Genomic DNA, 13,040 nt, shown 5'->3' with positions numbered 1-13,040 from the left:
TATTATTATTATTATTATTATTATTATTATTATTATTATTATTATTATTATTATTATTATTATTATTATTATTATTATTATTATTATTATTATTATTATTATTATTATTATTATTATTATTATTATTATTATTATTATTATTATTATTATTATTATTATTATTATTATTATTATTATTATTATTATTATTATTATTATTATTATTATTATTATTATTATTACTACCAATCAACAACATCATTGATAGTAAGGGCTAGCATTCCAAAAACCATAACCATTCTTTTTAACCCAGTGTGCCAACTCAAATCTAACATACATGGTTTCAGGAGTGGAGAGACTGGTCAGACACCTGCTGAAACACAACGTCCCGATGGCCGTGGCGACCAGCTCGGCCGGCTCCTCCTTCCGTCTGAAGACCCAGCGCCACCACGACTTCTTTGATCTCTTCAGTCACATCGTCCTGGGAGACGACCCCGACGTGAAGAACAGCAAACCTCAGCCGGACTCCTTCCTGGTCTGCGCCGCTAGATTCCACCCCCCCGCCGCGCCGGAGACGGTAAGAAAAGCCTGTCGGGTCGGCGGTCGGTTCGCCCCTTTCACACACAGAGAACTCACAGTACAGGAGTGGACCTCAAAAGGTACATAGGCTTTATCGCCTATGTAGGGCTGTAGGGCTTTAATAGCAAATGTTGGCTATAGGGCAGATCTCACTCTCATTTGTTAGTTGACACATTAGGACTATTTGAGAGAGAGAGAGAGAGAGAGAGAGAGAGAGAGAGAGAGAGAGAGAGAGAGAGAGAGAGAGAGAGAGAGAGAGAGAGAGAGAGAGAGAGAGAGAGATGTAATTTCCCTGCCTGAAAAGCTTTTTCAAACTACAAAAGTATAAAAGGAAAAATATGCACAACTTGCTCTCCACAGTCTGGGTCATATATCACAGCTGATATATGAACAAACACTTGTGCGTTGCTTAGCAACACAAGAAGGATGGCTTTGTGTGTGAAAGGGGACATGCTGTTAAATTGGTGTCTTTCTTGCCACATTTCAAAATGCCACTAGTCATAATATATTGGACATTTATTTCTGTCTTTCTTTTGCTGAGCCGATCACATTCCTGAGTTAGTAATTGTCTTGCTCAAGGGCACCTTGGTACACTGCTGGGAGTCTTTCTTGAAATATGTGTACATTTGTATGAAAGTGTTAATTTAGCCTGGCAAGCCTAAATAAATCTTGCATGATAATTAGTATTAGTCCTTATTTACACTAGCGTCAAACTTTGATTGATTCTGATTCTGTCCATTAGGGACGTTTTAAGCTCTTGCAGTCTATTGTTTAAAATGGTGGCTTGTCTTTTAATTCGTGCCTCATTTTTACTCACATGTGGCTCCCAACTGGTAGGAGGAGCGCATTTTAATATCCGTCACTCAAAATTGCTCAAGGGCGCTTACATTTTCCCCATTCCGTGCATGCTGTGGCCTTGCCAAAGCCTCTTTACTATTATGCTGTTGTGGTTAAACATTTATATAGAAACGTTTATTTGTAATTTAATGTTCAAATTGTCACTTTTCCCACCCGTGGTCCACCTTTTACCTTCACGTTAGAGTTGATCTGGACAGAGGCTGAGCTCACTGCTCCTTGGGAAATGCGTGTGTGCATCTGCATTAGGGATGGGACAGAATATTCGAAAATTTGAATAGTCGTTTCTGTTATTAAAGGAAAACTCCAACATTTTGGGAAATTAGCTTATTTGCCATCTACCCTGGAGTTAGACAAGAAGATACATACCTTTTTTATTCTCTGTGCATGCAGTAGGAGTAGGAAGACACGCACAGTTAGCCTAGCTTAGCGTCAGTCACTGGAAGTAGGTTCCTCCATTAGCCTAGTTCCCAACGTCTTCCTACTCCTACTGCATGCACAGAGAAGAAAAAGGTATGTATCTTCTTGTCTAACTCCAGGGTAGATGGCAAATAAGCTAATTTCCCAAAATGTTGGAGTTTTCCTTTAACACTTTCTCCGCCAACAACGCCATAGAACGGGTTTCAAGTTCATGCGAATTCTGCCAGATCACGGCGTACAACGTTATTCTGATCATATTTCATATTTTCGCCATGGTATTCATATTTCACTCACGGATCCTTGTCTGAGCCGGCACAACTCTGCAACGCTTCAATACTGCCACCAGGTGGCTGATCGGCGAGTTGCCAAACCGGATATGCCCGCTGGAGCTCGGTCTGTCCCCTAAATCCGTCCGGCCACTCGTTTATCATCCCAGGACTCTAGCCACACACCGTGGATATGGATCGCTGCCATAACTCAATAATCCACATGATTTGGCCTGTTATTATTATTCTACAAACCGGAAATGGATCGCCTCGATCCCCATCACATAACTGGGATCTGTTTGCTCCAGTATCATCGCCCAACGCTAAGAGGAGGATGCCGTGAGTTTCAGCGTGAGTGTTTATCATTATCGATACAAACTGCTCTGATCTATATATCACCCATACTACATGAATCATTTAACGACGATCACGGAATTATAAACGACCCCCCCCCCCCCCCCCCCGTTCACCCGCACATGATCAGTCATAACGTTTAGGACCATGTACAGTTGAAATTTTTAATATAGCGTCGATCGGTATCAAACGGCATTTGATAATCTAATATATGCATTTATGCCTATATCTCACGTTCTAGGAATTACTGCAGAAAACGATAAAAACATATTTATACTCTGGGCGGTATTTTCGTATGAATGTGTGAATGAAAAAGTAAAACGTTCCTACATCCTGAACGATAGATAATCGATGTTGAATGGGCCATAGTAATGTCAATTTAGCAATACAATTTAAAAAGTTATAGCCCTGCAAAGAAGGTAAACATCTCCATAGACTTACGGTGCTGGCAGTGATCAAACATTGATGGATATAAGCGTGGCAGTTAATGTGTTAAGATCGATTAAAATGTTTTACTTTATTTTAATTTTTTGAAGCAAACATTCTTATTTAATTCCTTTTTATATTTAGAGGCAGCCTAATTTTCATAGCCTAATTGATCAAAAAGATGCACATGCTACTGTTTCTGTTTGTTTATTAAAGCCGGTTGATAGGCCAATGCAATGCTGTTATTATAGGCTACAATGGTGAATGGTGTCATTTTGATTTATTGTCGGTCAGCTGATAACTAAAAAAAAGGTTTTATATAATTTGTTTTGTTTTTTTGAATATTCGATATTATGAAACACAAATTTTCGAATGGCACTTTTGCTAGAAAGTCCCATCCCTAATCTGCATCTGCATTGCCATTATCAATCCAATAGCAAGATTATGATCAACAACCTGCACCTCATCACCTGATCTGTTTATCCTACATTTTAATTTGTATAATTTTTACAGCTCAGTAAAGTAGGCTACCATGCTTTTACGGAGACTGTACTGTAATAATATAACACATAGCACTTCTAGTTCTAGTTAGGGAATTTTAGCAAGATGTTTGGACCAGCTGTGAAAAAATTTATTACCAATAGCTTTCTTCACCAAAGTGTTCCTATAGGTGTCTACTAACACCTCTCAATTTATTCAAACCCAAATCCTCTGGGAGAATTCTGGAGAGCCAATCAAAGTTAAGGAGCCCAGGGGGCTTGGGCGAAAAATATGAAAAAATAAAAATCAAATATTAACGTGTGGGGTGACTAACTAGGGGTTTTCAGGGGTGCTGAATCTATTCCAACCATTAGTTTTGAGTAAGAATGGCTCCCTGGCCATAAAATATTGGTATATTATATATATAGTATAATATATTTTAAGCTATAATGTACAGCAAAGGGTATAATCAACGGTATGGGACTGAGGTGTTGTTGGTTTGATTCTATTCTGGAAAATAAAATATGAAAATAAAAACTAAGTGTTCACCTACTGTGCACATGCTCAGTAGGATACACTGTCTGCATGTGGGGAAGGAGCAGGAGTGCTGCATCATGGCAAATATTTCTGCACAACAAAAACGATTTTAACTACTCTTTGGGAGCGTAATTGGTTTTCCTCTGCTGGCAAAAGGTTTTGATAACTGTAAATGTAGCACAATGGACACACCAAGGATAGTCACTGTCTTCCAGGAGAGGATGGCGGAGCTGTTGAAGACCTTGGCAGAGGGAGGAAGGACACCATTACTATGGGTGTGGTACTACTACTACTATTTTTTGAAAGATTTAAATAGAATAGAGTTAAGAACAGCAACAACAAGAGAGAAAGCATAGGGAGACGAGCACTAGTGTGATAATATGATAAAGGCTAAATGTCAAGGCTCGGAGCTCAAATTATTAGTCATATTCCGTTTGCACATGAGTATGTATTCCATTCGGATCCATTTGGCGTATGGGGGCGACGTAGAGAGGATCACATCAACTTGGCCATCACCACGAGACATCCACCACCTTGGCCATCACCACGAGACATCCACCACCTTGGTCATCACCACGAGACATCCACTCACAGGGAGACAGGGACAGGCGTTAGACAGTTTGCGTGTTTGTGGTGGGCGGACATAGCAATAGATACATGTAGTAAGCATATATGTGAATAGAATAGATACATGTACAATAGTTTCCCCACCGGATCCCCCTCCCTTCCCACCCAGGTCCCCCGTGGTTGAAGCGTCTCACAGCCAGCTCACGGCCCACGTCTCTCACGATGGATTCACGGCCAGCCCACCTCGGCTACAGGTTCAGCCTGCTATCTGATTTCTATGCAGTATGGCAGGAGAAATGCCATATGCCAGAACCGATGGACAGAACGTTGAGACAGGGGCATGTAATGCAATTCACATCCCTCCATCCTCATTTCTCAGGGGGGAATCGTACCGTCCTGTCAGATATGACTGCAGTGGCTGCTCTCACATACGGGATTCAGACACTGCTATGGTCAGAGGACACTGAATCCTTACAGCTCAATGGAATGATGTATCTGAAAAAAAAGGATTGCAATAGGGATTGCTATTTATTTCATCTACATCATTTCATTGAGCTGTAATTAAAACAACACAAGGATTCAGTGTCCTCTGATGACATCACGGGAGGAGATATTCAATCTCTTTAACTGTCAAACTAAATGAATGTGTGCAGAACTGTTCAGAGCCTTGGGATATGTGTGAGATTATGTGCAAAATAACCTTTTCTGTGAAGTGCCCCTTTATGTAATACACTTGTTTGCATTCATTGTTTGGCTGATAGGACTGAGGCTCATCTGGTACCAGGTTCGTTTGGTAATTGGAAGGTTCCCAGTTTGATTCCAGCAGTGGGTCCCTGAGCAAGACACTTATCCCTTATCTGCGCCCTATAAGCAGGTTGGCACCTTGGCTGCCTCTGCCGTCTGTGTGTGAATGTGTGAGTGAATGAGGCAGAAGTTGTAAAGTGCATTGGATAAAAGCTGTTGTATAAATGCATCCATTTACCATTCGTCATTTACTGATGTCGGCATTTGTTAACAGTAGGCATGCGTTTTTTCAAAATGTTGATTGTTGTACTTTTCCCAGGCAGGATATAGATCTACTAACTAGCCCATTCCTACTCTAAAACTACAAGTACATTTAGGAATCAACCCAGGAATTGAAATGGCACCCCCCCCCACCTCCCCGTATAACACAATACAGTATGTTCTAGTGCAGGAGACCCCTGCAGCAAGCAAACAGCTGGCGTGATATGATATAGGAAGAATGCCACAGGGGGGTGGGGTGTCTCTGAACTAGCCTACGACGAAGCCCCCCTAAATATAGTGAGTAATGTGTCACAACAACATCAGAAGTGACCAAAAACAAAAGGAAAAAGCCCCCCCCCCCCCTCCTCCCTAGGTAACCAAGACATTATTCACTTTCAACACCTCTTTTGAGGAGAGAGGGGGTTTTACTAAAGGTGGACTCTGCAGCACGAGTAAGATTAATGAAACATGAGAGAGCACAGGTTCATGTTCACAGAGATAGAGAGAGAAAGAAAGAGAGACTAGTTCCCTCCCTGTCATTAATCATACGTGACATTAACACCAGGGGAAGGCATTATAACCTAGATATTCAAATAAGGTACAATTAAAACATGAACCTTCATATCAGAACATGAAATTGGCTTATTAACTTTTCGGTCCTCTATTAATTAAAAGCACAGTCTATATATAGTAGACCTTTCCAGGTAGAAGTCTGGTTTTAGGCTGCAGTTTCATAAAACCAAGACTTGTAATTTACAGGTTTTATCCAAGGAGTGTGTTTCCCCCATATTGTTCAGCAGCATTTCTCAGGGCCGACAAGTAGGATTCCAGTTTTGTCCTCATTTCATTTTAAGAAATGATTGCTCATCCATTTATTTATTGCTAAGAGACAATGGAGTTAATAGCTGTAGCATCATTCGTTTCAGCAGAACTGCGTGTCTTCCACATAGCTATGGAAACATACATTGTGTTCTCTAATGATGTCCCCAAGTGGCAGCATGTATAGCGAGAATAACAGTGGACAGAGGCAGCTCCCTTGTGGACCTTCAAACTAGGTGTTGTGTTTCTCAGAAACATGATCTCCAAGCCTGATGTAATATTTTCTCCCTTTGATATACAGTATGTTCTGAACCAGTTTAATACACAGTCATATAGACCAACTCACCTTTCCAGGAAAATAATTAGGATATCATGCTCAACCGGGTGGAACGCAGGATGAAAAGTGTTTATTTGGACTGAAACTTACTTGGACTTCAGCCACTGTCAAATATCTGCTTAAGAATGCTGTACTGTAGGTATAGGGTCAATACAAGAGGTGGAGGAGTTACACTCCATAGCAGTTTTATGGACCTCAGTTGATTCAGTCAGATGACTTCTTTTTAACCTTCAGTGGAGCAACACCATCTAAAGTAAATGACAAGGTGTTCATACATTTTCAACCATGCAATTTAAAGAACATTCCAAACTGCATGGCTCAAACGTTTCCTCTGCTATGTCATCTAGTACCCTTTTTTTAAACTATGGTCTCTCTTTTGGTCTTTGTTGGCATCAAACATCACAGTGATGGTCAGATATAGGTAATTTGATTACTGAGACCATATCAATGTTCACCGTGTCGTTATCACTAAGTCCAGAGTGTTACCATGCTGATGAGTGGGTTAATTTACATGTTGCGTGAGCTCAAAGCTGTCCAATAGGTTCATAAGCTCAATAGCCCTTGGGGTCATTCTTCTTATTAACATGAATATTCAGGTCTCCAAGTGGGATTAATCTTTCACATCTAATGTGAGTATTTTGGTGGTCTGTATAATGTGATGATGATAAAAGAGAGCTTTGAGCTCAATAGCTCAAATATATTCAAATTATCTAAATTTGCCCAGGTCAATGTCATACATGTATTGCAAGTGATGTGGATCAAATAGTGGTAACCCCTCCTCCCCCTTTTTTACTTTGTCTGACTGATCATATTTATAATTTGGAGGACATGTCTCAAGGTCTCAACGTTTTTTGCATGTTCTTTTTTTCTTCAGTTATTTCGCCTGGTAGTAGTCAAAACTATTGGAATAGTTTGATGGCCAAGTTGTTGTGAGCAGGTTATGTCCTTGGACGCATGTTTGGCACAGGGTGAGGGGGAAGTGGCGGGGGGGGGGGGGGGGGGGGGGGTGGCGAGTGTATGCTTCACTCTTGGAGTAGGCTGGGGGGGAATATGGGGAGGATTGAGGTCCATTGGGTTGTAGCTGGGGGCAGAGTGGTAAACATGGGATCGTTAGCTTAGCGTTGTCGGCTAGTGGCATCCTCACCTTTGGGGACCATAGTATGGTTGTGTCGTTTTCTACAGCATGAAATATCTTTGTTTTAAGTACTGCAACCATCTGTAGATGTCCACAGCAGTGCTTGCAGGGGGACATATCCATGGCGAGGGAATGTCCATGCCAGTCCCAGGTTAGTCCCAGGTTACTTATGGGGCTAGGTGGCTAAGCTAGTGATAGTTAAACCAGCTGTTAGTCCCAGGTTACTTATGGGGCTAGGTGGCTAAGCTAGTGATAGTTAAGCCAAGCTAAACTAGGTTAATGGTAGGTGACGCTCCGGTTTATGGAATGTATATTGTATAATAGAAAATTCCAGGGAGGCATCATAGGAACTAGAAACCAGCCTAGCGAGTCATACAAGTTAAAAGAGCATTGAAGCAGTAATGTAAGAAATAGCAGGATCAGCAGTGAAAAGCAGCTTGCGGCGTCAGAAGCAGGAAGTAACTCTGGTTGGGGGAACTCTATAACAGGGCTGAGTGATATGGCCAAAATAATATCACAACATCACAATAATATACGATTGGCTGGGCACACTCATTGCCCATAGAGGAAGAAGCCTATTGATTTTGGTGACCACGTGACCTTTCCTCTAGCGCCACCATCAGGCCCAATGTTTAATTTCAGAATTAGTGTCTCTTGAATACCTTTCGTTCCAATCTGTTCTCATGTGCTGTGCACATTCATGACCCATATAGGAAGAAGCATTTAGCTTGTGGCTCTGTCTTTCAGACACAAAAGAGAAGGCTCAGTATACTCCCTCTCTGGATCCTGCAGATAATGGTGCTGCAGCAACAAGGCAATGCTGCTGATTCAGGGGACCAACCCCCACCCTTCCTGTATGATTGATTGATTGATTGATTATTTGAATGCTGTGTCATGCACACAAAGTTCCCAACCCTCATGGGGTTATAAGACACCAAAAATACTGTTTCAGTTTACATTACATTTAGGTAATTTAATTACATAAATACAGATTACAGCTTGGATTTAAACTAAAATTATTCTGCCTTCTCTCCCAAGCTTGGCAAATACAATCTGCTACAAAAAGGTTCCCTTTCTGAAGCACAACTCCAGTTCATATCAGTGGAGGTTTCTCTATGACAACACGTGAAACACAAATTCACTCATAATTCATAATTATTATTAATTTACATATACCTATATATTAAAAAAAAAAAAAAAAAAAAAACTATATATATATATATATATATATTTTTAATTTTTTTTTATTATAAATGTTTTCCTCTGTAAAAAAAATGCCAGTGAATTGACAGCTCTGAGCAGGCCTGCACTGCAGTATTGCCTGCAGTAATTATTCGTGAAGAAAACTTCACAGGTGTGACCCATTGTTAAATAAATAATAAATAACAGCGAATCAAAATAGGCTATTAACTTCATCTAAGCACGGTCTGTGCAGTTAAACTCTTGCCATTGAATGGAGGATTGATTGATTGACAGCCCTTGACATCCAATACACGGAGGTTGAATATGATTGGCAGCCTTGCAAATCCAATCAGAGATTGCTGCATTGCAAAGTCAAAATGGGTCCAGCTGCATGTCCGGAGGATAGGTTTAGCTTGGGCCAATCTCAAGTTTCTCAAGTTTCTTTATTAGTTGTCATACAGAAGTACAGAATACTTTTATACAAAATGTAACATAAAGAAGCATTTTGTATAAAAGTATTCTCTACTTCTGTATGACAACTAATAAAGAAACTTGAGAAACTTGAGATTGGCCCGAGCTAAACCTATCCTCCGGACATGCAGCTGGACCCATTTTGACTATGTGAAAGTTGAGACTATGAGAAAGTTGTTGTTTAGTAGTTAGTAAGCTGTACAGCTATAACAAGTCAGGCTAAATTAAACTTTGCGCCAACATTAGGACCGAAGTATAAACCAGCAACTGAGCAACATGAAGAAGTGGATTTATGCATCTGGATCAGAAAAAACGTTGTGGATGAAAAAGTAAGTAGGCTACAGTGCTTGTATGCTAACAGTAGAATGAATGAATGAATGAATGAATGAATGAATGAATGAATGAAAACTTTATTTAACAGATTGCAGAATGGGTACAATACAGTACGGCTCAATACATACAATTGTTAAGGGGATGCAGACCTGAGAAAGACGTTTGTCTTGTTTCCATCAGGGTCCCCCATTTTCAATTCATATAGCATATAGCTAGGCAGCTTAGCCTACATCACAATGATAATCACCAAGCTAACTTACTGTACACACTGTAGGGCTGGGCAATTAATCGAAACAGAATCTAGCCCCAGTTCTCACCACCATCTTCAACCTGTCTCTGGGCTCATCCTGGGTTCCCGCATGTCTTAAAGCAGCCACAATAGTCCCGGTTCCAAAGAAACCTAAAGTCACAGGCCTGAACGACTACAGACCTGTGGCACTCACCCCCATCGTCGCAAAATGCTTTGAGAGACTGGTCATGAAACATATGAAAGCCTCCATACCGCCATCATTAGACCACAACCAGTTTGCCTACCGGAAGAACAGGTCAACAGAGGATGCTATTGCCATTGTGTTGCACACTCTACTGGAACACCTAGAGCACAGGCACACATATGGTAGACTCCTTTTTGTTGACTTCAGTTCAGCTTTCAACACCATTTTACCCAACAAGCTCCACAGTAAACTGCACAAACTCGGACTGAACACCACACTATGCAACTGGATCTTGGACTTTCTCACAAATCGCACACAACATGTCAGGATTGGCAAGCACACATCCCCCACCCTGCCCATTAGCACCGGGGCCCCTCAGGGGTGTGTACTCAGCCCACTTCTCTACACACTTTTCACACACGACTGTTGTTCCTCCTCTCCATCTAACCTCATAGTAAAATTTGCAGATGACACAACAGTGCTTGGCCTCATCAGAGGGAATGATGAGACCTCATACAGGAGGGAGGTTGAGCAACTAGTGGAGTGGTGCGATGGTCATAACCTTGCTCTCAACCCCACGAAGACCAAGGAGATGATCATCGATTTCCGCAGGACTGGTGACCTCAGCCACTCTCCACTCCTCATTGGGAATGAGGAGGTGGAGAGGGTTTCAAAATTTAGGTTTCTGGGCGTGACAATGTCTGATGACCTGTCCTGGGGGGTCAGCATTGCCTCTGCTGTGGGCAAAGCACAGCAGCGCCTTTTCTATCTCAGGAAGCTTAAATGGGCTAAACTCCCACAGGGACTGATGGCCAACTTCTACCACTGCGCAGTAGAGAGTGTACTCACGTACGGACTACTGGTGTGGTTTACTGGCTGCACCAGGGCAGAGAAGGAGGCCCTCCACAGAGTGGTCAAGGCTGCGAGGAGGATCACTGGAGCTAGCCTCCCAGATATCTCCACAGTCTTTACCTCCCGCTGCCTACGGCGTATAAATAACATCTTACTAGACCAGTACCATCCAGCAAACCATCTCTTTCAACTGCTGCCCTCTGGTCGAAGGTACAGATCCATCCAGTCCGGAACCAGCAGACTGACCAACAGCCTCTACCCACGGGCTGTCAGGCTGCTCAACGACGAACATCAACTTGCCCCCCCCCGCATCCCACCCCCGGTGACATAACTCCCACTCCCACATTACAACAATAACTGTGAACCGGACTTGCATTGCTGCACTATACAATACTTCATCCTTTGCAAGTCAACGCCCCCCCCCCCCCTCCTTCCATCAACTCACTGGACTGAAATATTTATATTTATTAATTTATTTGCACAAGCACTAGATGCACTTGGGACAATGATGGTATGTTATATATTGGGACATTGGGACATTGATACTCTATTACTTTATTACTATATTACTATTATTATTGACATTATTATTTTGCACATGTTATATCTTATGTTGTATGCCAGTGGTGATGTTCCTAACAAATTTCGTTGTACCAACAATGACAAATAAAGATCTATTCTATTCTATTCTATTCAATTAATCGAAACAGAATCGCGATATCGATTCATAGACCTATGCAATCTAATTTCTAAGTTATGACTATTTTCTTTTATTAAAAAAAAACGTTTTTTTTTTTTTTTTTTTATACTTTTTAAATTATTTTATCTGGGTTGAACATGATTTGTGGAACTCCCTCTGGTGTTGTGGTCGTGGTATTCACTGACCTTTGGGAAGTATTTCGACATGCACATGGGTATCTTAGTGGTGTAGTGTATCTTGTAGACCAGGCCCATTGCAAGTTGCTGTACTCTGTCGTCTACTCTAAGCCATCCTAGGTTGTCAAAGTGGACAGGGGTGAGGTGGGTTTTAGGAGTAAGGTCAAGCAGTAGTCTGACCAGTTTGTTTTGTGATGTTTGTAATCTTGTTTTTAGTGCCTTTGAGGTGCTTTGGTACCATGAGGTGCAAGCATAGTCGTAGTACCCTTGAATGAGTGCTCCTGTTAGAGTCTTCAAGGTATTCTTGTTTACCAGAGAGGAGATCCGGTACAGGAATCTAGTTCGTTGGTTGACTTAGTTTTATTACATTGGATCCCATTTTGTCACAGGAAAGATTTGCCTCTATAGGATGGAACCCAGGTAGGTAATTTCATCTTTCCTTTTAAGATAAGATAAGATATTCCTTTATTGATCCCCTTGGGGAAATTCAGGCATCATAGCAGCATGGGGGAAGGGGGGGGGGGGGTACAGGTAGTGAAAACAACACAAGCAGTGTAAACAAATAGGTCAATATAATTTACTATCTAACTAACTGAAATATACATTATTCATTATTCACAGTATCACAGTATCCACATAAGGTGCAGTATGTATAAGGTAGTGTTATTGTCCTACTTGGGTTCCTATTAGTTCTAGGTCGATGTCTGGCAGCAGTCGCTGCCCACTGTTGTGGAGCCTGATGGCCACTGGTATGAAGGACTGTCCGAGGCGGTTAGTTGAGTGTCGGGGGGGTATGAGTCTGTGGCTTCCTTGTCACCTTCACCTAATATGTTTTGATCTGGTCAGGTGCGCTGTCACCTAAAATGTTTTGATCTGATCAGGTGCGCTGTCACCTAATATGTTTTGATCTGGTCAGGTGCGCTGTCACCTAATATGATTTCATCTGGTCAGGTGCGCTGTCACCTAATATGATTTCATCTGGTCAGGTGCGCTGTCACCTAATATGTTTTCATCTGGTCAGGTCCGCTGTCACCTAATGTTAATATGTTTTCATCTGTGTCCACTGACCACTGACACACAGTGGGGGATGTTTTAAAAATATTATTTAATATATAATATAATATAATAATTTG

The 13,040-nt window shown here is 41.5% G+C and overlaps 1 protein-coding gene across 1 annotated transcript in view; it reads left to right on the top strand.

The window, feature by feature from the left end:
* Positions 1-13,040, top strand: part of pudp (pseudouridine 5'-phosphatase) — a 67,832-nt gene that overhangs the window by 15,556 nt on the left and 39,236 nt on the right. The window contains exon 3 of the mRNA XM_084335940.1: positions 327-556. Coding sequence (XP_084192066.1) covers positions 327-556 — 230 coding nt within the window. The remainder of the gene's footprint in view (positions 1-326; positions 557-13,040) is intronic.

The sequence above is a fragment of the Notolepis coatsorum genome (assembly GCF_963971535.1).
Source record: "Notolepis coatsorum genome assembly, chromosome: 1".
In the NCBI taxonomy this organism is placed as follows: Eukaryota; Metazoa; Chordata; class Actinopteri; order Aulopiformes; family Paralepididae; genus Notolepis; species Notolepis coatsorum.
This window is presented reverse-complemented; position numbering and strand designations above follow the sequence as displayed.